The 24,777-nt window shown below is 36.7% G+C and overlaps 2 protein-coding genes across 9 annotated transcripts in view; one reads left to right on the top strand and one right to left on the bottom strand.

Moving 5' to 3' along the window:
* The window catches only part of shi (dynamin-1 shibire), a 32,090-nt gene extending 20,264 nt beyond the window's left edge, over nucleotides 1-11,826 (top strand). For 4 of the 8 annotated variants that reach the window (XM_028300886.1, XM_028300889.1, XM_028300888.1 and 1 more), the window contains 5 exons: nucleotides 1,810-2,019; nucleotides 2,228-2,462; nucleotides 3,155-3,305; nucleotides 7,002-7,151; nucleotides 10,293-11,826. In XM_028300886.1, coding sequence (XP_028156687.1) covers nucleotides 1,810-2,019; nucleotides 2,228-2,462; nucleotides 3,155-3,305; nucleotides 7,002-7,151; nucleotides 10,293-10,356 — 810 coding nt within the window. In that variant the 3' untranslated portion in view covers nucleotides 10,357-11,826. Of the gene's footprint in view, nucleotides 1-1,809; nucleotides 2,020-2,227; nucleotides 2,642-3,154; nucleotides 3,306-5,005; nucleotides 7,152-10,292 lie in introns of those variants that run through there. The other 4 variants (XR_003655682.1, XM_028300885.1, XM_028300890.1 and 1 more) reach the window with 4 other exon arrangements.
* A 6,620-nt stretch (nucleotides 11,827-18,446) lies between these two features.
* Nucleotides 18,447-20,577, bottom strand: LOC114350200 (uncharacterized). Its single transcript, XM_028300907.1, has 4 exons — nucleotides 20,485-20,577; nucleotides 19,962-20,152; nucleotides 19,372-19,552; nucleotides 18,447-18,867 (listed from the first exon to the last, which is right to left on the bottom strand). The coding sequence occupies exons 1-4, from the start codon at nucleotides 20,516-20,518 to the stop codon at nucleotides 18,671-18,673; spliced, it is 603 nt and encodes a 200-aa protein (XP_028156708.1). The 5' UTR covers nucleotides 20,519-20,577; the 3' UTR covers nucleotides 18,447-18,670.
* Nucleotides 20,578-24,777: the final 4,200 nt, after the last annotated feature.

The following is a 24,777-nucleotide window of genomic DNA, read 5'->3' as shown; positions in this document are numbered from 1 at the left end:
TTATGGTACCATTGAGCTGGATGGAGTATGGAGGTGGCCATAAGAACTCTTAACAAAACGGCGGAATTACATCTAGTTTGGGTTCGTTGGACTTGTCTTTTCGAGCACTTTAGTGCTAGATGATGTTCAGGGTCCTGATGATGAAGTCAAGAGGTGGCAGGAGCTGGCCATAGGAACTCCTAAACGAAACGGCGGAAGCTTATCGAGTTTGGGTTCGTTGGATTTGTCTTCCCGAGCACTTAGGCCATGAGATTGAGAAACAACTAAAAAGCTTAAAATAAAGTTGTAATAAAAAAAAAATTTAAAAACAAGCTTGACTTCGTTTGAAAATTATAATTGACTTCATCATCAGGACCCTGGACATCAACTAGCACTAAAGTGCTCGAAAAGACAAATCCAACGAACCCAAACTCGATAAGCTTCCGCCGTTTCGTTTAGGAGTTCCTATGGCCAGCTCCTGCCACCTCTTGACTTCATCATCAGGACCCTGAACATCGTCTAGCACTAAAGTGCTCGAAAAGACAAGTCCAACGAACCCAAACTAGATGTAATTCCGCCGTTTCGTTAAGAGTTCCTATGGCCACCTCCATACTCCATCCAGCTCAATGGTACCATAATATTGCATTGTCATCGTACTTACACAAGTATACCAAATTTCAGCTCAATTGGTTAAGGAGAACTGGTTTTAAATTCAGTTGCAAGATTTATCTCATACTAACTTACAAGCGAAATGCTTGTAAAAATGGTACGCATATCTTTTTTGCGACTAGTTTTCTTAGAGTATTATACCATTTCGGAATCTTGGATAGTTGTGTCAACTTTATAAAAAACTTGCCGCAGTAGTGTTCATACTGTTTTTTTACAAAACGACGAGTCAAAGTGGAGTGTAAGTAAAAATCGTTCAAAATTTTAAGGAAATATCATATTTTGATTAACTTTTGTGTAAAAACTGCAAGGATTCTGAGGGTTTTAAGAATTGGGGTGGACAGCAGCACTACTTAAGTTGCCGATACAAACAAAAAAACTGAAGTATTTGAAAAATTGTAGTCGTGGTAATGTAAAATATCATAAGGGGTGTCAATTTTCGACGAATTTCATAATTTATCATGTAACTTAAAAAATAATTGAGATAGATTTTTTTTCTTATTTTTCCTAAAGCAGTCATGACTAGGTCCACCCTGCGGCGCCGGCTTATCCTTGAATTTTGGGACACGTTGTATATTAAGCTTAACCTCCATTGGGTGTTCCATTGTTTTGCGACAATTTTGCTTGACTAATATGATTATATCAGAAACAATAGTTATCTATTTACCATTTGGAACATCTCTTCTGTAGTTGTGACGTAATTTTAGGCAATTCGTCGTTTTGATATTTTACATGCAATTCCATGAGCATGCGCGCTGTATCTACAGAATACATTCAATACATGATCGATACTGTTACAAATTTAGTTCGGGTAAAAAGGGACACTAAAGTAAATTCGGCAGACATACTTAAAAATTTTGGACGAAACTTATATGAAACTTCTCTTAAACATTCTGTTGAAAACGTAACATAGAATTTTTGAACTCACACGGTCTCACAAGTAGGTAACGCTGCTTTACGAATACACGTAAACACGCAGGAAGACTCTACAAGTCATGAATCATGTCATCCGACCGCAAGAAATCGCATGCGCACCCATGAGTTAGATAAAAGTAACAAAATGTCATCAACGTATAAGAAATTCCGTTCGATTTCATGCGTTCGGAGGCTCTGCGTTGAAAGTGTTGACCGTAAGGTTGATTTTTGTGTATTATTTGATTGCAGAGTTCGGACAGTCAAGCCACAAGCAGTATGGATCCTCAGCTGGAGCGACAGGTGGAGACGATCCGCAACCTGGTGGACTCATACATGCGCATTGTGACCAAGACGACTCGCGATCTGGTGCCCAAGACCATCATGATGTTGATCATCAACAACGCCAAAGATTTTATCAATGGGGAACTTCTTGCGCATTTGTACGCTTCTGGCGACCAGGTAATCTAAGTTGTAATTATACAGCTTCAAGATAAGCTAGGTATGATATTGCACGTTTTAAAAGCGGGGATAAGTCTTTGCGATAATCCATGTTTCAGAGTCCAAAGTATTGTCTGGTTACTTCTGACACTGAAATTACGGAGATATAAAGTCGTTATGTATTTGTTTCTTTCATATACCTCAAGCTTTATATGCACCCCTGTTACAGTCTCAAATGATGGAGGAATCGCCAGAAGAAGCTCAGAAACGCGAGGAGATGCTCCGCATGTACCACGCGTGCAAGGAGGCGCTGCACATCATCGGCGACGTCTCCATGGCAACCGTCAGCACGCCCGTGCCGCCGCCCGTCAAGAACGACTGGCTGGAGAGCCGCCTGGACTCCAACCCGCGCCTCTCGCCGCCCTCGCCCGGCGGGCCACGAAGGGCTGCTCCTGCACAGCAGGGTAAGTGGACTGAGCGTGTACCAGCGTGCAAGGAGGCGCTGACGTCATCGGCGACGTCTCCATGGCAACCGGCAGGTGGCCCGTCAAGAACGACTGGCTGGAGAGCCGCCTGGACTCCAACCCGCGCCTCTCGCCGCCCTCGCCCGGCGGGCCTCGAAGGGCTGCTCCTGCACAGCAGGGTAAGTGGAATGAGCTTTTACCAGCGTGTAAGGAGGCGCTGACGTCATCGGCGACGTCTCCATGGCAACAGTGAGCACGCCCGAGTCGACGCCCGTTAAGACTCTGACTTGAATGGACTCTGAAGCGTTGTTTTAAATAAAAATAAAATAAAATAAAATAAAAGGTATTTATTTCAGGCATAGCCCATAAAAGTGTTAGTAACAAAGGTCTTATAAACTATGGTTAGTAAATCACACAATAACCTAAACATAATTAAAGAACGACAATTTGTTTTGTAATTAACATTATTGTAGGGGGCATTAACCGGACATCATTTATTTACCTACTTTCTAAGTCAAGGTTTTGGCTCATTTGGTTGGAAAGAACATACACCACCATTTCCATTATGCTAGCAATGAATTTGACAGTATTACTACTCCCAGTTTTATTTGACTCTTCCACAATATGTGTCTTATCATTGACATTGAGATGTATAAAATTTTGAAGACTTGTCGTCATTTCCGTTGTTACAGGCCCCGGCAACCGAGGAGCCCCGCCGCCACCGGGCGCGGGCACGGGCCGGCCCGCCCCGCCGCTGCCGTCGCGGCCGGGCGGCGCCGCCCCCCCACCGCCCGCCGGCCGGCCCGCCCCCGGCGGAGGCCTGCCCGCGCCGCTCATACCTACGTAAGTGCTAGTTGTACGAACGTAGAGGTTCAGTTTTCTATCTCTCCAATTGGGCAATCAATTCTATCATTTGTACAGTCGCGGAATGAAAAGGTTCGTCACCTTAGTGTCGGTTTTCGCTTGCACTAGGTACTGTAAGAGTCAAACCTGCCAACATAACCGTGCAAGAAACAGTGCTGCTAACATTTAAATAAATATGACGTTTGCTAACGAATAAGGTTTTGCTTGTTTATTTTTCCATCCCATCAGTGCAATGTTACAAAATGTAGTTTTTTTTATTTAATAGGTAATGGCAGGTTGAACCAACAAGAAGGTTTTAGTTTATCAATCATAATAATCTTCTTGACAAGTTAAATCGTCAAACAACTTTGATATGAATAATTTTGAACTTTACTGACGAACAGTTAAAGATTATTTTCTGTAACTCGAGATTATTCTGTAACATAGTTTCAAAAGGTAATATGTGCTCGCGATTCGTTGAAGGAATCAATTTGAAAACTGACGAACCTTTTCATTCCGTGACTGTACAATAGACATGTTGACACCACCAGTCAATTGACGTACTTTTTAAAACCTAGACTTGGTATGGCACTACAAGCAAGTGACGTCACTATTTTGTCTACTCAATTAAACTACTTTTTTCAATTACAATGTGACCAAAAATCGTAATTTACAGTTAATTTAAAATTCATTAAGTTTTTAAGACAAGAATGAAGGGTATTTTTTTAAAAAAGTTGTGGTTTCTAATTATTGGGGTATGGTGTCAAACTGTCTATTTTCTTCTTTGAAATGATAATGAAATAAAATTTTCGAGCGAGTGGATTTTAGCCTAGGCGCAGACCACCGACTATTAGTTGGCCGATTGTTGAGTCAGCCTGTTTATCAGTATGGATATGTATAAAAGTGCACACATTAAACCGATTGATTCTTCATACAAATTAGAACCGGGCCCAACTATCGGCCGACTAAAAGTCGGTGGTCTGCCTAAACTTACTCTTTGTGTCAGCGTGGCCGCGTTGACCAACTGGAGAGATTTGCTTGTTAGATTGTTTACCATCCCTTCTAAACCTAAAGTACTTAGCCATAACTTTGTTATGGTATTTCAAGTATTGATACCTACAATGTGTTTTGACAAAGTCTAAATAATTTCGTATTTTATAAGTCTGCTATAAAATCCGAATTTAAGTGGTTTAAATACTAGTGTGTGGGTATTAAGATAACCCTGCCTGTGTATTTGTGTGGGCTTTGCTTGCCTAGCCGAGGCATTTGTGCGGGTCATGTAACAGCCATAATAGTTATGTATTCTGAAGTATGCTTCTATTATATTTTATGCATATTATACATTTATTATTTACTTTTATATTAATAAAATTGACTATACAGGGTTCATATTATGTTTAGGTGAAAGGTTAAACTTACAAACTTTAACATGTCATGTTTGGGATTAACATGCATTTGTTTTGTTTAAATATCAGTTTCAACGATAACTTCACAAAACTGATGTAGTCATCATTTACACAAAATGATTCATAAAAATCTGTAACAGTATGCTTTCAAAATATGTCAGTGATTGTTTCAAAACAATTTAAATTATTTGGGCTAACTCCTTGTCCTTGTTTTGTGGCGTAGTAAGAAAATATTTATTAAAAGTAGTAGTTCTAATTAACTGCAAGAGTTTGAGCGTGTGGTTATTTTCGCAGGCGGCGCTAAGCGGCTTCGGCGCGTGCCACCTATCTTACTAACAATAAGCTATAATGAACATAAGGTACTAACTCTGATGGGCTTGTTAACTTAGTACATTTGACGCAAGTTGCCCGTTCACAAGCGGTATCGGTTCGTTTGAATAGACGTAGTGGCACTCAATTTCATAGGGTTATCCGGTTACCCAGGTATCATCTTGTTGGTTGAGGTTACTATTCGCTTTCTAATAAAATACTTGAGCTGACATCGAAATTAGACAGGATTTTAGAAAACGACGAGATTAGACTAATACCATTTGAATATTCATAATACTAACCAAATACTCAAACTCAGTGATAATAACTTTCGACATTATGATAGCTGGGTCGACCGACACTAAAATGTAGCAAAAAATATAATATGCAATAAAATTAATTTATATTTTATTAAATCAGATTTAATTTTGAAATCTTGACTAGTGCTTTGATTAAATCAAAAGTTATCGATTGTAGTAAGTTAACAACTGTATCGGTAAATTTATAAAATGAAATTATACATATGTTATATACAATATTAGTCATATAAATGATTAATACTTACGATACGTCTGAAAAAAATATTGCTTCCATAAATTTATTAAATTAATAGTGAAATTTATTATGTACCTACTCTTAGTATACTTATTCGTACGTAATAATGTGCTTAGGGAATCTCCTGCAGGCAGCCATACCTTAACGAATATAGTTTTTTTCTATATACATGAATATTATACTATTTAATTAAAAAGTCTATTTTGTCTTAACACATCCGTGATATTATATTTTTATGAAGATGATGAAGGTTGTGGTTTTATCGAACATTTCTTCGGCTGCCTGCTGAGAGATAGAATTGTTTCAATACAATAGGCCAATACAGGTGTATCCAAAATTAAAATATACCTTTACCTTATACCTAATGGAACAGAGAGGGATTATGAATTGAGAGTTGTTGTAGCATCGTTCTGCGCTGCGTACACATCGGTTTCATCCTTTATTAGCAAAACGATGGAACTAGATTGTGAAAATGCTTTACTTGCTTAGCTCTTTCAAAACTGAATTATTATGTGATTAAATGTTTGTAACTAAAAGTGGGTATATGAACACAACAATGTAACTGCACTGCATGATAATTTACACTAGTGTGTGTGGTCTTCAAACAATTCTTCTTTCAGATTTGTGTGACGCTCTTCTTTTATAAACTTCAACTGAAATTAGTACAATAACAAAAGTATTAGAGCCGTGTGTAGAGATTCGTCTAAACTGTGTGTAATTTATAAGTTGTTGAACTTTTATTCTAAAACTAAACAGATTTCAGATAATCATTCACAGTTGCCCTGTAAGAACTAATTTAACAGATTTTTAAACATGTATTATGAAAATTAATTATGGCCGTTACATACCTTCAGGAATGTCTTACAGAGAAGCTGTGAGAGCTGAAAGCTGGAGTGCTAGACATAGACATTTAACTCAAAGTTGTATTGGATAGTTGACACCATTAACTAATATGTATTTCTAAGACACGACTTTTTTTAAAAGAATACCAAATTATATCCTTGAATGCCCAATCAGTTTACAACTGGCTGTATAAGGATTGACATCAGAGTCAATGGAGTTGGCAAAAGCAAACGAAAGTTGACGTCATGGTTTGTCTTTGCCATGCAAAATCCATGACTATGAATCTATGACGGCTCGTAAAAATAGATGTCAAGTTAATGATGTAAATATGTGTTTAGCGGAATTCAGTCATGGGATCTTTTGTGGATTGATATCCCAGATCTGGGCATAAACTAAAGAAGTATGACTGGTGTTGTCAACTACCTTTTTGTATAGTACAGTTGACAGCACATCAGACTATCCATTTTTTGTTATCTCTAAAGCACCTATTACAACTTCACGAGATGCCGCAGTGTTATCTGATGTGCTGTCTGTACCTGCGATGTAAGATATTTGAGTATAGCTAACGTGATGGGAATATTAGGAGGCCGGGCGGCGGGGGCGCCGTGGGCGCGGCGGCGGGCGTCATGGGGCAGATGCCGCCTCACATGCGCCAGCAGATCAACCAGGCGGTCGGCCAGGCCGTCACCAACGCCGCCGTCAACGAGCTCAGCTCAGCCTTCGCTAGATTCAAGTAAACGACTGATTGTTTGCGCACGACACGCCTTGCAATACTGAACACTTGATTATGTACTCTACTGTACTCGGTATTAGTGGTTGAAACAGTAATTTGACATCAGAACCATACGGAATGAGTGTTATTACGAAACGACACAAAACATAATGCAGATTCGCCCGAACATAGACTCAAGCCTGTCATTGTTTGAATTTCGAAATTCAGATCAATCACTGGCTTGCGATTGCATCACGTTTTGAGTATCGTTTTAAGGGTCAAATGTATACTGTTATTGCCGAGCATTCCTCTTGTACAGAATGTTACTTTGAAATGGAACGGATGGAGCCTGTGTCAAATTACTGGCTTGAAATTGAACTCGCTTTTTTTTAAAGATAATGTTCAAGTGTTTCTTATTGTTTATGGCAACTTACTTGCACGCCGTCACTTCATAATTTAAATGACGTTTTCGGTATACCACACGAAAATGATTTTTGATTTCGTTGGTTGAATAACATAGCTTTATTTGTGTTGCTTTTTACGTCAATTTAATGAAAGTGGCGTCTGAAGTGAGTGTTTGTCTATTCCTTTTAATGATTTATAAATGTATAAGTTTACATAACCTTTTGTATGTATATCCCATTATTGAAAGTTACCTGTGGTTGAATATCTAATGATATTAATTGTTTGTTCGAACATCGCTTATGCGTGTTGTTCTATTGTCGCGTCGTTATGTCTGGCTTAACGTGTGGATTGACATGTACAGTTGTCGTTAGTGTAAGCGATGTTTAAAGGACACTTTAATCCTTAACTATTTAAATAATGTTTTGCTATCAACCGGGAAGTTGATCATTATAATGATTCTCGCGGGTAAAATCAATGACTTGCGATTTAAATTATCGTTGGACTTAAAAATCAATGACTAAACAAGAAATCAATTCATTATTGCAATTAACTGATCAGCTTTTCGTTTACCTTTGGCCAATGATGAATCATTTTTTTCAAACAAACGTGACACTGGGCCTGTTAAAATGTTTGTTGTTGTGTGCACCTAAACTACCAACACCGCTTGTGAAGTTGTGATACATAACGATGTTACCGTAGTATAATGATATTGTATTAATACATAAACACGGCAAATATTAATTATGTATCTGCACCTTGTGAAACTGTTGCTCAAAGCTAATGTCTTACTACACAGCTTTGGAGATCACACACATTGTGTACGAGTTTACTGCTAATTATAATTTTCATTAAACGGAAGAATGGTGCGAAGAGCTGCAATATGCTCACATTCCAGTGAAAAGGAAGTAAAGAAAAGATATCGAAATTGCAGTATTACTTAACTGATTTTGAAATTATAGGTTATTATACTTTACAATGCTTACTCCACGTGGTTGGGTTATGTCTTCAAATGTATTATTGTAACAGCGTTGGGGCTATTGTAGCTAATTTTACGTTATGTAATAAATTGTAAATGTTAAATTGAGTGGCTTAAGATAGGTGTATATTTAATTACCATACATAGTTCAGTTGGTGCGCGGAGAGCATTGCAAGCTCCTGATTGTCGAACGTCAGGGAGATCCAAACGAGCATATCATATTGTTTTGTAAATTGTGCTAGTTGTATGTAATGTAAAGATGAAGTTAATTTGTTGATGTTTGCGCACTCGACACATTGGTTGCGTAGAGATAGCCGCGTAGTGACAGTTCTCACGTCAGTGTCTAGATGTTACCGTAGCTTAGGCCGCGAGCCGTCGCAGAACGTTTCTCTCTTTCGTCTCCAGTAGCGACAGACGTAATGTTAATGCATTTAAAATTATACCCGAGGCTTGTTTGTTATATTGTATATTTACAACTGTATCGATGTAATCAGGTATTAGATTAAACAAAATATCTTATGAAATACTCATGCGGTATTAATGAAAGTTTGTATGTAAAATTTATTGTACTTATAAAGGCTAAGACCAAAGCAGTTGTCCTTTAAAATTGTTGCTGGGTATCAATACCTTTGGTCAATTATTAGAATGTTTTATTGATGGTGATTAATACGTATGGATTCGTTAAAGAATATTACATTTTATAGTTATGGACATTTTAATCTTCAAAATTATTGTCATCGTATTTAGAGGTCACGTTCACATCGTTCATAGATTCCAAGCCGCGGCAGACATTCCATACGATGTTCGTAGTGTTTAGTCGAACCGTTTAGTTCAAAGGGTGATAGCTGATGCCGACTATGGACCAGGAGTAGCGCAGTGCCGCTGCGACACTGAAGGCATCAGGATACCGAGTTCCTACTCATATCGGAGTGTACGCTATAGCTGTCTCATTGCTCTATCGATATTAGCAGAATAATATACGAAAATAATCAAATCATCTAACGTTTTGCTCTCTCTATCTTGTTAATAGCGTTAGTACCATCGAAAAAGGTATAGGCAGTGATTGTTGGATTTGATATAGTTTATTAATATTGTTAATCTTATGCTGTATAAATAGAGTAATTAAATGCTATATGTGTAATGAAGATGTTTGATTTATTCCAGTAGTTGCTAGAATACAGTTTAATTGGCCTTTTACTAACAGTTAATACGGATGTAACTCGTAACCATAAACGGGTGCTATTATTAGGTAAGCTCTATTATAATATTGCAGTATATTAAACATTAATATTTCAATAAGAAATTACTTATTTAGTATCTACTCAATCATTTGATATCGTAACCATTTTTAAAACTTTATTCTTATTGAAATATTCAAACATGAAATTTATTGGCTTGTAATACTAACAACTAGAAAGTAGGTGTGGTGCATGCGTTTGGTAATAATCATTTACTAACAATGGCTAAATTGATTTCAATAGGTCGCGTATGTAGTTTATTAAATGATACATTTTATAAAGGAAAGTAATTCAAGTAAAAAATAAACAACGTAATGCGTTTTGTTTGCATGGTTCCATAATTTTAATTATTATTTTATACCCGATAAAATTACGTTTTTAGCTGCAGCGATATGCGCTTTTATTGTATTTCGTTATTTTCACTCTTGTAATGTTATGTTCTCAACGTTACATTAATGTTTGTAAATTCTTAGCATTCACTGTATATGATTCACGGATAAGTAATTAACTGAATGAGATTCTAATGCATTGTTTTATGTTTAGCCGACCGGTGCCCAACGTGCCGCCAAAGCTGCCCGAGCGACCACAGAATGGACGGCCATTTTAAACTCCCCCTTCGCCGCCATCTTATGATAAGTTGCATTGTAAATATAACCCCCTCCCCCACTCGTCGTGTGTATATTGCTTCAAATACTGCTTTTATATTATTTAATTAATGAAATGTTCAGCCCAAGCCGGTGAATGGGATAGTAACTGTAGAGAACGATCTTAAACGTTCAGAAATTTACTTTTTATTTATACTCCTAATTTAATAAATTGTAATTTTAACTACTTGAATATTTTACAAAACGAAGATTTGTTTAGAATGAATGTTTTTCTATTATTATTTATGATGTGCCACGTTTAAACTGGGCAATAATTGAAGCGCCATGTGTTGTTAAACTAGTCGAAGCACATTATACCTATTAAAGCTCGACTGTTAAATGTCGTGTGCTTTTAGCATTGCGTAGCGTAGCGTCACGTTTGTCGCTAACGTATCGAATGTCGAGATTACGCGATGCGTCCTCAAATGTTGCCTAGTGTAAGAAAGGCTTTATTAGTAAAAACCAAACGAAAAAATATTTTAAATTATTGTTACACCTATGACCAAATATAGGTATTAGGTAGTATAAACAAACTACCTGTTATAAAAAGGTTAGTCATCATCACGTTTTGATATAAGTACTGCAATCACACGTTTTAATTAATTAAAAGGAATTTAGGTAGGCGTATCTATACTATGAATTATTATTACATGCTTCTTTCAGCGGTTAACTTCTAAATAATTTTGAAATAAATCATGAAAAGTCATAAAGAGTAATGATGACATTATTGTACGATAATATTTGTGACAATATTGCATTTTTATGTATTGAAGTTTACCTGATTTAACTTTTATGATTATAGAAAACCAGGTAATATTAACTCAGTGTATTTCGATGTAATAATTCACAAAGTGAAGTAGGATATGTATGTGTAGGAAGGTAGTGCTGTATCTAGTTATTTGTTCGACTGATATTACAAATAGGTTACTGGAATGCTTGTGATAGAAGAGGGTGCTTACAGGAATACAAGTTGTACTTCTGACCAATGCGCCTTCTTAGAGATTATGTATAGCAGTGTTACTGTGGCATTTAGTATTATGACGAGTGAATGCAGGCGATTACAGACGGTCTTTGAAAGATATTATATTTGTTACACTTACTCACCTACTTGCAAATTAGATTTTTCACCAATTCATGTTCAAGTTTAATTTTGTAATATTATTATGTACAAAATATTTATAATATTATTTTAAAACCAGATGGTAATTTTTAGAATTGTTTATGCTTTTGGAACCACTTTTTCTACATTTTTATTGTAAATATCTTTTATAGAAATCAAATTGGCAGAAGTAAGCGTAATCAAAAGAAATAGATATAGAATGATGAAAAATTATGTAATTTATTCATTTAGGAGGGATAATAGTTTGATAGATTTTGTATTTTTTACATTCCCATAGCGCCTGCTAATCACGCGTCAGAAGTTTATGTATATAGATGTAAAAACAATGTAATATGGACCTGTTTATACTTGTGTACTGTTGTATGCAACTGTAATAAATGTGTATATAAAATAATGGGTTTCAATTTCTACCCCATGAGAACCGCATGAAACAGAGAACCGTTTTATGTAGAGTCAGTAACGGAGAGTCCGATAACTGTCAGAAATGTCCTTTAATAACCCTAGGATCTGCAAACTGCATTATCATTGAAGCAGTGGTTCGCAACCTTTTCTGGACCAGGTATATTTTGATTTCTTTATTGTTCGCAGGAACCATTAATAAAATCCGTAATTCCCTGATATAAAGGATAGCATAGCATTCACTTATTTAATGTAACGGTAAATAAATAATTCAACGATGTAAATATTTAGAGCTAGGTGAAATACAACGTAGAGACGAAATTAGACCTAAAACTGAGTTCTGTTAGCCTTAGTTGGCGAAGTTATTTTACTCAGGCGAAAACTATACTACAAACACCATAATAGGCGGGTTATTTATGGCCATTTGCAGCAGTAGAGTTATTCTAATTACACAACATTAGCTTTACATTTAGATGGTATACCTACCCACCGTCAATCAGTACCCGAGTGGTCAGTTAATATTTCGTGAACTGACTTCATTTTGATTGCTCTCACCCCGGCCCTCCTGTTGCTAATTGTCAAATCGCATGACGACCGGCGTGTTTAGCTTCGTGAAAACGTTTCCGAAAACAAGCTAGTTTTTCTTCACAAATTCGGTTACTTTAGAAAGAGTTAGCTGTGTAAATGTAGTACTAATGTGATTTCGATGTTTGATAGGCGCTTTTAGAAGTTAGTATTCAAACGGTCAGTGGACCTACGAAATGGGTTTGGTTATAGCATAATCTTAAAATAGAATGTACCTACGCACATAGCGGTGTTAGCTATTAGTATGATGAAAATTCGTCAAAGAATCACACAAAACGCATTTGCTGGATTACGGTACGCCCCGCCTACACACCGCAGAGACAAAAACAGTATCCGTTATTACAATTTAATGAAGAGAGAAAGCCATTAGGAGAGCTTGATTAAATTGTAGAAGCAATTGTCGGCTCCTGAAGCCAGGGCCGCGGGGCCTAATCGCGCCGCCACGATTTTGATTACGTGTGATTGTTGTATCAATCATTTCCCCTATCAAATTATTCAGTGGCCGGTAATATAGCGCCGTAATGGCGGACAGTCGACGGAACATTCGACCGCACTTAGTCTCGGTTTGTTACCCGATGGATTGTAATTCATATGATATTCCAACGAAATAAGAAAGAAAATTGTCTTCTTAGGTACGTTTCAGATGTTTGTAAACTTCTTTTAGAGTACCTAGTGGATTGCATCATACCTAATATCAATAATTTTCTTAAAAGTTAGGCCTATTCTAAGTTTGTACTTAAGTACTTAATCTATTGTAGGCCGAAGCTGTAGGCACTGTTATTGTCAGATTCGTCTAAGTTATAAAAAACAAAATCACTGATCCATATTACTTAGTATAGGTATAGGTCGGTATATACCTCAATGTAGACCACGATACCTAATCACAGGATCCAATTACCTAGAGTCGATTCCGATAGTCCTGTGACAATCGTAAATTCATGGATTTGGGTTCGTTTCATCTATTGGGGACCTACGTAATTTGAATTGTATTACCTATCCAGCTTATTACACTATTTCGCTGCTATAAATTTACACGATTGCCATAACTGGCTCGTTTAGACGTAATAAATGCGTAGGTATACGTCGAGTGTAAATCATTGAACAGCATATTTCCCTTATCGCGCCGCGTGTAACTAGTCGATTAGGTATGCAAATCCGTGGAATTTACCTCGAGCGCTAAACGCAGCGCTCCTCGAACCGCCGGAATTGCCTGTAATAGAACAAAACCTCAGATCATAGAAAGAGATCTGAGAACAAAACGTTTTTATACTGGAGGTCTACTATGCAAATACAATATGACAGCTTTATTCGTCTCTTTCATATATGGGACTTTTCACGTCTTGTGAATTACAACTATCAGAGCTTAACTCCTATACTGGGATCTAAGTAAGTAGGTACCTACTAAAAGTGTCAATCAATGCAATTACTCTCCTGTAGTTTTCTATAGGATCTTTAGTTTTCCTACAGTGACTGAAAGAGGTGGATAGAGTCGAAAGAATTGAAATTCTTTTGCACAGTAGGTACACCCACTGGTGGCCAACAGCTACGCCATTTGGAATTAGCATTAGCAACCGATATTCCCATACCTAAGTACTGTGTGATTCAAAGCCAGTTACCCACTGTAAACTGCCAATTACCTACTTCAGGTTAAGTACTATTACCACCTTGTTTTCAAGCTGCAAAATGGAATGGCAAAATTTCTTTACAAATCAGAAACATTTTAAAGAATTTCAATAAAATTAATGTTTTTTTCGCATTAATGTAGGTGTAGGGTAGTATGCAATGTTTGAAGACGTATTAAAGAAAAACATAGGCATTCATTTAGGTAACTTAGTGCGTTATGCTCCTTACAAAATGTTATTGAGCTACTTATGTTAGTTTTTAGTTACATTGTCGTGTGAACATACAAGTGTTCTCATTTGCTCATCTTTAATTACAGAAAATGTGTTCTGAAAGTTGACTTATTAATCACTCCCCTTATGACATACAGTCGAAAAAAGCATTATAAATCATAGATAACCAGCCCTAATTAGAGCGACAGATACAAGAGCCTCAAATTATCTGCGAAGGGAATTAGGGAATTTAAGTTTGATATAATGAAACAGTTGTCTAATTTAATTGGCAATACGCGGGTTCCCATAAGTCGGAAAGTCACCCTCGCGCGTTCCGAATTTTCCCAACAATTAAGGTGGATGTGTGTAGTGGTGTAATTACAGGTGTGGGGCCGCGGTAAACGGCGGCTCAATCACGCCACGCTACGTAACAGCTGCATGCTATCTAAGCTTTGTATGCGTCTATCAAGAATTTTAATTAATTACTACTTAGGTAAGTACATGTTGCAAATTGCATTTAGGAATGCTCATAGTGTGGTAAATGAAAAAGCTTTGCCGTTGAAAAAAGCTTGTTAACAATAGGCAGTTCTTGAATAATCTTGTAATTTTACTGAAAATCCATCACTTCCATAGAAGCTCTACGAATACCTAGATACTACTAGTAGTTACATAGGTATTGCAAACTGTTCACATCACCTGTAAGGTATATTATCTGCTGTTTGTTTATTATAAAAACATTAAATAATTATGTACACCTGATAATATGACCCAAATACCAAAAATTCCTAATTTAGATACGAGCTATATCGTGTAGTAGGTGACTTGCCTACTCGTTATTTTTGAATTCGATAACTTTATAATGGAATGAATATTTGAAGTGTACAGGCAAATTAATTTCTCATTTGTCGGCGAAGCAACTCCGTGTTTGTGTTGACGATCATGTAATTATAAGCGCAATTATTTTTTAAGTCACGGTAATTACAACGCTTCTATGGGTAATTGAAAAACTTTTCTGTCGATGTAGTGGGCAAACAGCCGAAAATTACACCTCCTTGTACATTTCGTCATTCCTGAGATTCGTATCGGCTGTATTCAGCGGTTATTACTATTTGAACTTTTAATAATGAGTCGGTAGACCGCGTGCGCCAGATTTCGTGTGGAATTCGACTTAATGACTCGCTGAAAGTGTAATTTAAAAACTTACAAAGTGATTACATTGTATTATGTTATGATTTATAAAGTTTCCATTTCGGTGGAAGTTGGACTTGAGAAATAGTTAAGAGTATTAATGTCGGTAAAACTTACCAAATAACAGCGATAAATTAAAGTTACCTATTATTAGTTAGCTTATTACGGGCACTTATTATGTTTCAGTACCTAATTATTTATGTATGAAAAAGTGCAGAACATAAATTCGCTAATAGAGGTCGCCATCTGCTTTAGCGAACCCCATTACCTGAAAAGTACTATGTATAAATTCGTGTATGACAGGATAATAAGTGCAAACACTTATCCAGCTGTCAGAGGAAACGTCTATGTAAAGAGGAATTATTGCCGACTTACATAATTTATTTGGTTAACTGCAATCATTAACCTATTGAAACTTCGGACAAAAAGACCAGCGGTAGAGCGCACTCTACTCGAGAAGCATTTTAACTTTTTGTAAAGTGCAACACTTTCCCAGCCCTCGCGAGTGCCCTTCAAACCGCTACATACTGCGTTTAGACAAATGAGCAGTGCACCCTTCGCGGCACACGCCACTGCTATGAGTGCCACCGATCTAAAAGAACTCTACTAGATGTGATTGGAATCTTGGACATTTATCCTAAAACCAATTACGGAAAAACATTGATTGACACTCTTTTAAAGTGTTGGCAATGAAACAGGTTGGAAAAACTTACATATTAATTAATTTTTAACCGGTAAAAGGTTAAAACAAATAATATTTGTTTACACTGATTTCAAACATGTTCGTTTTTCAGAGAGATATACCTACTTTGCTGAGTTTATTAACCCTTAAGTAACACCGTGGGGTAATTTTTTACCCCAGGCGCATAAAAATTGACATATCTNTTTGTAATCTCTTCATGCCTATTTGTTATTTTTGTGAAAAAGTCGAAAAAGATCAAGCAAAACATATTGTTTTCAATGTGTATTGTAAAATAGGGCATAATTCAAACTCAATCTTTGATTTTAAAGCGCGTCGTTGAGTTGACATTAAGTTGGAGTGAAATGTTTTGATACATTTAATTTATTACCTAACTGCGTCAGAAGGAGGGTGGGTTATGTTTATTTTTTAATTATTCTTACCTAATAGCTGATTTCGGGGTTTTCAGGTGTATGTATGAAACATTAGTGCAGAGGAATAGTGAAAGTCCACCCACAAGGTGGACCGACGACCTGATAAAGGTAGCGGGAAGGCGCTGGATGCAGGCCGCTACCAACCGTGCGATGTGGAAGTCATTGGGGGAGGCCTATGTTCAGCAGTGGACGTCCTGTGGCTGAAATGATGATGATGATGATGATGAATAGTGAAAAATTGAAAAAGATTTCATCAAGCAAGTTTTAGTAATTGAAATGCTGAAAGAGCGATTTATATTATACAGGGTGGAATTTTGTAATGCCACCTGGAGGGAAAGTACCTGGTACTCTTAATATTGTAGATAGTTTTTTTTTCTCAAAGAAAACATTCCTTTTTTTTTTAAAAGAAATAGAACTGCATTCAAAGATTTCCAAAAATTTGGTTGCCACACCCGGGAATCGAACCAACTAAAATCTGTTAAAAATTACATTCTTTTTTTTTATTACATCGATCGTTAGGGTTAAGTATAAGGATGAAATCTCTCTAAGAAACTTGATAAATCAAATGAAAGGAAACCCATGAAATCTTAAATTATTTTGATAATGTTACAGAAAATTTTATGGTATAGTAGTGAATTTTTGAAAAAAATTCGAAAATCTTTGAATGCAGTTCTCTTTTTTTTTTCAAAAATAAAGGAATGTTTTCTTTCAGTAAAATTTTCTATCTACAGTATTAAGAGTACTTTCCTCCAGGTGGCATTACAAAATTCCACCCTGTATAAATACCTCTTTAACTTGATCATCTATTGAAGAACAAGAAATGCAAGTGGAGTTCTTAGAATCGTTTTCTAGTTCTGAATGAATTGATAAGTTATAAGTATGATACCTATTAAAATTATTTACAGTAATATACGGTTTACCTATTTTTCAAGACATTTTTCATTTTTCTCAGGTATAGGTAGGAATTCGTACTTCATGTTCATTAATATTAAAGTCATAAATAAAAAATTAAAAAGTATCAAGATCGTTTAATCCAATTTCCCCAGTGTTGCACTCAACAAAGTTTATTTTCCCCATTTGCCATGAGATTCTGGTACACCTATAATTACCTTTGCCGATGACATNTAAGGGTTAAATTAACACTTCAACTTACTCTCGAGGTTACTTTACTTTACGTTAATACTTACTCCCCCGTTTATTACATAAACATACTTAAAGAGAATGTTTAACCTCGAACTATGGTCTGCCTGTTTTTTTATTTATTAGTGAATTTAACCTTAAATTACCTTTTTGCCCTTCCTGAAATGTGTCTCTTCCAGTCTAACATAATTTCATGTAACACAATACAAGTAGAGCCACAAAATGGCGGAACTCTAAGGACACAATAAATCAATTGGAGTGGGTGGTTGACTTTTCACTCAAACGTGTGGTTAATTGTAACCGAAAATGACTGTTGATCGAGCCGCACTTAATTTGAGTGGTGCTTTAGCGTTGTTTGTAAGTACGAGGGGTTGTAATGTGGGGTGGATAAGTAATGGCCCGGTTGGGTTTGATTATTTGATATTTGTACTAATTTTGTATGTCGGACTGGCCGAGTCATTAAATTTGTATTACGGCAGTACAATTGCATGAATATAATGTTATGTTAAAGCAGACTGCTTGCTGAGAAACTTGATGCCTTTTAACACACATGAAAGTAAAACTTAGGCAAACATAATAAAACAAATACATAGGCAAATGTACTAACACTTTTTAATGTAAGAGAAGCCAATGATCCAATGTAATGATAGAATTTTGAGTAATATTTATTTTGATTTCCTAAATCTAACGGCAGTTATCAAACTTATAACGACCGACCGAACTATTAGAACGCCTTATCAATAAACTCTAAACATATTTAGCTAAAAAGTGCTATTTAGTCCTACTATCAAAATCAGTAATTATATTATTTCCCTAATAAATGGCGAGGGATGACCATAATATTTACTATAGGTAACCATTGTTACATTTCAGGGAATTGGTTGTATATGTTACAGCTATTTATTTGGAGTCATTTTCTTCAGGCCAGTAGATCTCTATCATCTTCCTGAGCCGGTCGTCCAGGCGGGTTCCGTCAGAGGGCTGCTTCCCCAGCAGGAATACGAACTTCTCGTGGCAGTCCATCATGCCCAGGAATTGACCTTCCACGATCTTCAGCCTCATGGGATATCGGTGAAACTCGGCCAGGTCCAGCTTAGCTATAAAAAAGTTCAACAAAGGACATGACCATGAAAAAGGATTTTTTTATAATTTTTAATCTACAACAAGGAAAGAGGAACTTGGAGATTACCAGGTTACGATTAAACTATAGCTTTAATCTTCATCACTTACCATCAGGTGAGATACAGGCCAAGAGCTTCCTGGTTGTGGATAAAAAAAAACTGTGCGATACGGTTGTGTCAAAGTAAGACTAGAATACCTACAAGTGAGCTACAGAAATTGTGTATTGTCAAGATACAAAAATAGCTTAAAGGTGAGTATAGACTAGAGCTTTTACTTGTAACAAAAAAGTGTGCTTTGGAAAATGAGATTTTACTTGTATTGTCCCATCCTTAAGAACGCTCCATTACGAGTGAAAATGCTCGAGAAAATACTGTATAGTCTACTTTAAGGCAATTTTAATATTTTCTGACTCATAACTATGTATTTTGACTTAAGTTTTCCGGTTACAGATAATATTATCAAACAGAAATAAACTGTACCAGTTGGCGATGGCATCTGTAGAGTCCTGTAGGAGCCGTCGCCGTCGAGCTTCTCGAGGTAGTAGTCGCGGCTCCGGTTGGACTTCATGCCGGAGCACGGCACCTGCATCTTCAGCGTCAAGCTCTCCCATTTCAGGTTCTCTACGTACTTGCCGATGCGGTCCGATAGTTCTTTCCGTTCCTGTTTGGTGAGGTCGTCTTTTGTTAGTAAATAAAAATAATTTGGTAGGCAGTTATTACTTAAGGAGTTTAAATTACACTCAAATCTGTAAATTGGTGTGTTAGCAAATGAGACAACGATTTCCCATGTCCAGAGGCGTTTAGCCACTATTCATTGGTACATTTTTTTTAAAATGTTATGTATAAAATGTCTGTGTGTGTGTCTAGGTTCGACATAAGTGAAAGCAGTGTAAAATTCATTTAGTCAATAAACCCCCTTGGGACTAATAAAAGTTACACGCGGGTTGAACATTAGTTTTAAGTGACGTTTAGTTAGGAAATGTTATTTTAAACTTACTACTGTTCAACGCGTGCGTATAACTTTTTATTAGTAAAAGGGATATGTGCATTGTCAATAGCATCTTATTTACCTGATCATTTACAGGAGAGAACTCCACGCAGTGCGGGTCGCCAGAGTCGTAGGTTTTCTCGGTGCGGTAGTGGAGCAGGTGCCAGGTGCCGATGGCCTGGCTGTCGTTGAAGGTGAGCCCGTGCGTGAACTCCTGGCAGCTGGTGAGCTTGCCGTGCGGTTTCGTTGCCGAAACCAGGTAGAGAAGAGACGCTATCAATTATAAATACTGGTTAGAAAACGGAATAGAGACCTTGAAAGACTGGTAAGAGTGAAAACTGAAAAAAGGAGGTGTTGTAAAGCCGGTAAGTAACAATTTCAACGTTCAAAATTAATTTGATAAGGACTTGTTTAACTCTAGTCCATCAATATCAGATCCAGGGGGTTTCCCGTAAACATGTTTTGCACAATATTTTTAGTCTTTCTCTATTTTCAGTTTGGCCCTAAGGTTGACTGGATGAGAATGCCGAATGGCATTAAATTCGCCTTTTGTACCGTGCGATATGTGTGTGTGCGAAACTTGAATATAGGGAAAAAGTACTTACCTAAAACAATAATCTGTGACGGTCGCCGCAGCATGTTGAGGCAGTCGTCCTGCGCAGGATTTGCTAATGAACTGAATGACTTGATTGTGCTATGAGGGTAACGACTAATTTAAGAGCAACGAAAATGTTTGGAGTTGGCAATTTATATGAGGAAAATTCAAATGTTGTTTTTAACAAGGGACGTGACCATGAAAATGGTTTTTGTTTATGAAAAATCACTGTGGCTTAGTAAAATATCGTCTAATTGAAATATTATAAGTAACTAAATACATAAATGCTACGTTCTCTATGAATTTATAGAGAAATCGACCTTTATAATAATGTAGATGCTACACTCGTAAGTAAATTCAAATATTCCCATGTCCATTCATAGTAGCAACTACGACCTACGAACTTGCTGGTTGAAAGTAGGAATGTTAGTAACGTATAACTTAGGCGTGAATAATATCTGTTTTGCAGTAAATCGTATATTAAGTTTCATCAGCTTTTCTACTATTCAAATTCCTCGTAAGCTGTAAATCACTTGGGAGGGAAGATATTGGCTCCTAAAATACAGTTTACACTAGTTTAGGAGCCAGGGTTTCAATATAAAATGTTCCGGTATGTTACATCACTAAAGATATTTATACCTACTGAAAATTAATATAAAGTGAGAATTTACAATTTTATTTTTATTAATCTGTTCAAATTAAAAGATATTCTTTTGTCATATCCAAGGAGCCGAATCGTAGCTCGTGCGCGCGCGTTGGTGGCTGACTGCGGAGCCAACAATATAAACAGCGACATCCCGTCCGGCCGGGATTAGCAAATTGACATTATTCCCAGTAATATGATTAAGAGCATCAATAGCGGTCACAGTACCTATCTACTACACGTACCCTTTATTTGGGGCCACGCCTTAGCGTAATACACTTTAAGGCTGAGTTGCACCATTTTACTTTAACTTTGACAAACGTCAAAAATCTGTCAAACTCCATACAAAAAGCACCGGTTAATGTTATAAATAAGATGGTGCAACTCAGCCTAAGTCATTGGAAAATTTTGGGCCAAATTTTTCCCCTTTCCTTACTTCATGATCTCTAAAACTCTTGAATGAGAGGAGAATACTTACTTATGATCTTGGATAAGAGGAGCCCATAGTTTCTGGTGACCCTAGAAGTCTTATCCTTATTAATTTCATTCATGCATTCGTACAGCAGACGTTTCATAGACTCGTAGTCAACGACAGGTTCGACGAAGGTCTTGCACTAATTTCAAGGTGATACTGAGACTCATTTGTTGCAGCGGAGTAGACTCGTGATTAGTTAGGCATACATCCTGTGTCCACCAAATATAAGTTTGTTTGTTATATTTAGTAGAAGTATCATTTAAAAGTTTTAAATTGAATTGACAATTGATATCAAATAAAACGTAGAGCTCACAGCCACAAAATAAGTCTAGAGTTACCGTTGAACCGCAAGGTTTTCATAAACGTCCTGTGTGGTCGAACTCGTACTGACTCGGGCTTTGTTCTTAAAACTTACGCTTGAAGTGCGCAAATTTGATATATTAAAGATATCCGTTAAATTTATGCAGCGTAACGTATCGCTTAATCTAAAGAACATAAAGACTATTTTAGATTGCATAAAAAATTGCAAGGGATTGTGGTTAGTTAGGAGGTGCGCACGCGCTTCTCGCATTGACAATATCCTGCATAGCTATGTTGACCAAATTTTATGGCTATAAAGAGATTAAAAATTAACTAATCTATGAAACTTTTTACAAAAAGCACTGTTTATCGTTATACGAGTAGTTACGGTTAAAGTTAGGTGGTGCAACTCAGCCTAAGCAATCGATATTCTACTGACAGTGAGTTCCTATACTTATTGTGTGTATGTTCTGTTGCTGTTACTGTTCTTAAACTCTCACCAGGAACATACGGGCCTCGTTCAACAAGAAAAAGGAAAGAAAAAAGATTTTTTAAATAGGTACCATTCATTGGTTAATTAAATTTGGAACTCGACCTCTACTAGCTTTAAAGGAGCAACATGCATGCCGCTCCGGCTAGTTACCACCAGTTAAGAACCACTGATATAATAGGTAGTACCTATTGAAAAATAAATAATCTGTTAATTAAGCTAGGCACTTTTTCTTTAAAGCTTATGTCTCACTCCATATACAATTTACAGTGAGCCTAGCCTTGCTTTGTTAAATGAGTCTGCTGCGCGCGTCAGTGACACACCTGTCGTTCTTTTCATTTCCAATGAAACTTTTTTGTCTTTAACTTAAAATATCATTTAAAAACGCTTTTATACGTAAATGATAGGAAGAACAATGTAATTATGTTTTTTGTTTTCTTTCATTTCGTTTTTACTCAGTAATTATTGCTTTAAACTCCATTAGTGTGATCACGATTCGATTGTATGAATGATTACAGATAAATAAATGTTTTTTTTTAGTTTAAGTACAAAGCGTTATTGTGAGATGACCTTATTTATGTATGTTATTAACATAGCTATGTAGGTATGAATTACCTGAAGGTCAAGAATAAGCTCGTTTTAACACTTAAGGACTCGCTAATGGGTCTAACGGACCCAGTACTTCAATTTTTGTGTAATAACTTTTAAGTTTTGACTTTTGTGATGGTGTCGCTCTTAGTACCTTTCCACGACAGTGTAGCACGGCCAATAAAGGCCGTACTCGTCAAATACCCCACTGCATGTGAGTGTTACAGACGAAAAAGGTGTTTTTGAGTCTGCTGGACCCGGTATTCAAAGTGATTTTTTTAATGTTCTATACTAATTTCACATTCATTGTTAATTATTATATGTACGCAAATCATAGTAGTTTACGAAAATATACATGGTATTATTAAAAATAATTAATTACAGAAATTTTCAAAATTTACCTTCATTTTGCCAAAAAACCTTAATTTCTTTAAATTAGTTGTTATTTTAGAAAAAAGCAATAAATATTACTATTTGGTTTACTATTGTGTTTGTTTATATCATATTATCCTTCTTATAAAATAGTTTTCACTTTTATTAAGTGTTTTTGAAAAATACATAGGATTTTATATACTGGGTCCAGCGCACCCGGTAGCGAGTACGAATGTCACAAATTATGGCGCGAGTCCTTAAGTGTTAATTATCGACTTATTGGATGATAACTCTATCAAAAGTTAACTAACATCTGTGCATGTAGAGTCCCCTACCTTTACTAGGTAAAGCTCTCTTACTTATCTTTAAAAATATTATTTAATTCTGGTTTTGGATAAATAAGTTTAAATCAAATAAATTTAAACTACATTGTCGCATAGACGTAGAAAGTTGGTATTAAACAATTGTTTATTCCCGATTTACTAGCCGCAGAAATCCGTCAGGTCGTGTACACGGCACGTCCCGGCTACTTTATGGCCGGGGGTTATCTGCCCAGATTAGATCGGGCCGTATCTCTCGCCCGCCCACGGCTGGGCCCCGCTGGACTCTCCCTACATGGGCGCAGGCCCTTGTACACGCAGTCGTATAATTTGTTTGGGACGTGTTATGATAATACTGCGATACTGGTTTTTTGAAACGTTTGGACTGCGAATGCTTCAGTTAAGATGTTTCTTTCAATGTAATTTTTCTTAGGATTTTTCAGGCTCCTAGAAAAGGACGATGGAAGAATCTGAGGCATGGAAATGAGCGGTAGTTTTGGTTGTAGGTGAAACTCAACTCCATGCTTCGAAACCATGTTTGTGTGTTTGAAAAAAGCAATGATAGGATAGGATACTTTTTTTTTTTGCAGACGGATCACCTGATGGTAACTACTTGAATAATGTATCCTTTGTATAGTCCAATAAAATGAAACTCCAGTTGGTAGCATTTTTCGACGGTTCTTGGAAGTAGGTGTTAATTATTTAAATTACTTCAAAAAATATCATTGATTGACATACTTAATCAAATCTGAGTCACATCGTGCGCATCACACAAAGGGATCTAATTCTAGCTCAAGTCGATTGTTTCACCGGTCGATAATAATTAATTGCACCTGCCAAGTATTTTTAGCGAAACGATACATCATTTCGGCGCTATTAGTTTAAAAATTTGTGCTTCGTTCCCTTTTGTTCTCGTTCAGACGTCCCGGCGTGGTTTTAATTACTGACGGACGAGTGCGTTAATGTAATCAAAGCTCGATACATCATGCTCACTATCGCTCAGCCTCGGTTTGATTAATAATTCTAATGAGCGGCGGTGCCAAACGAGTTAATTAAGCGTTCGTTTTTTAGGTGGGTGCCACCGCGGCCGGTAAACGGCGCATCAATCACTCTTT

The sequence above is a fragment of the Ostrinia furnacalis genome, unplaced genomic scaffold, assembly GCF_004193835.3.
Source record: "Ostrinia furnacalis isolate ACB-3 unplaced genomic scaffold, ASM419383v2 OfSCF0802, whole genome shotgun sequence".
NCBI classification, from domain to species: domain Eukaryota; kingdom Metazoa; phylum Arthropoda; class Insecta; order Lepidoptera; family Crambidae; genus Ostrinia; species Ostrinia furnacalis.
This window is presented reverse-complemented; position numbering and strand designations above follow the sequence as displayed.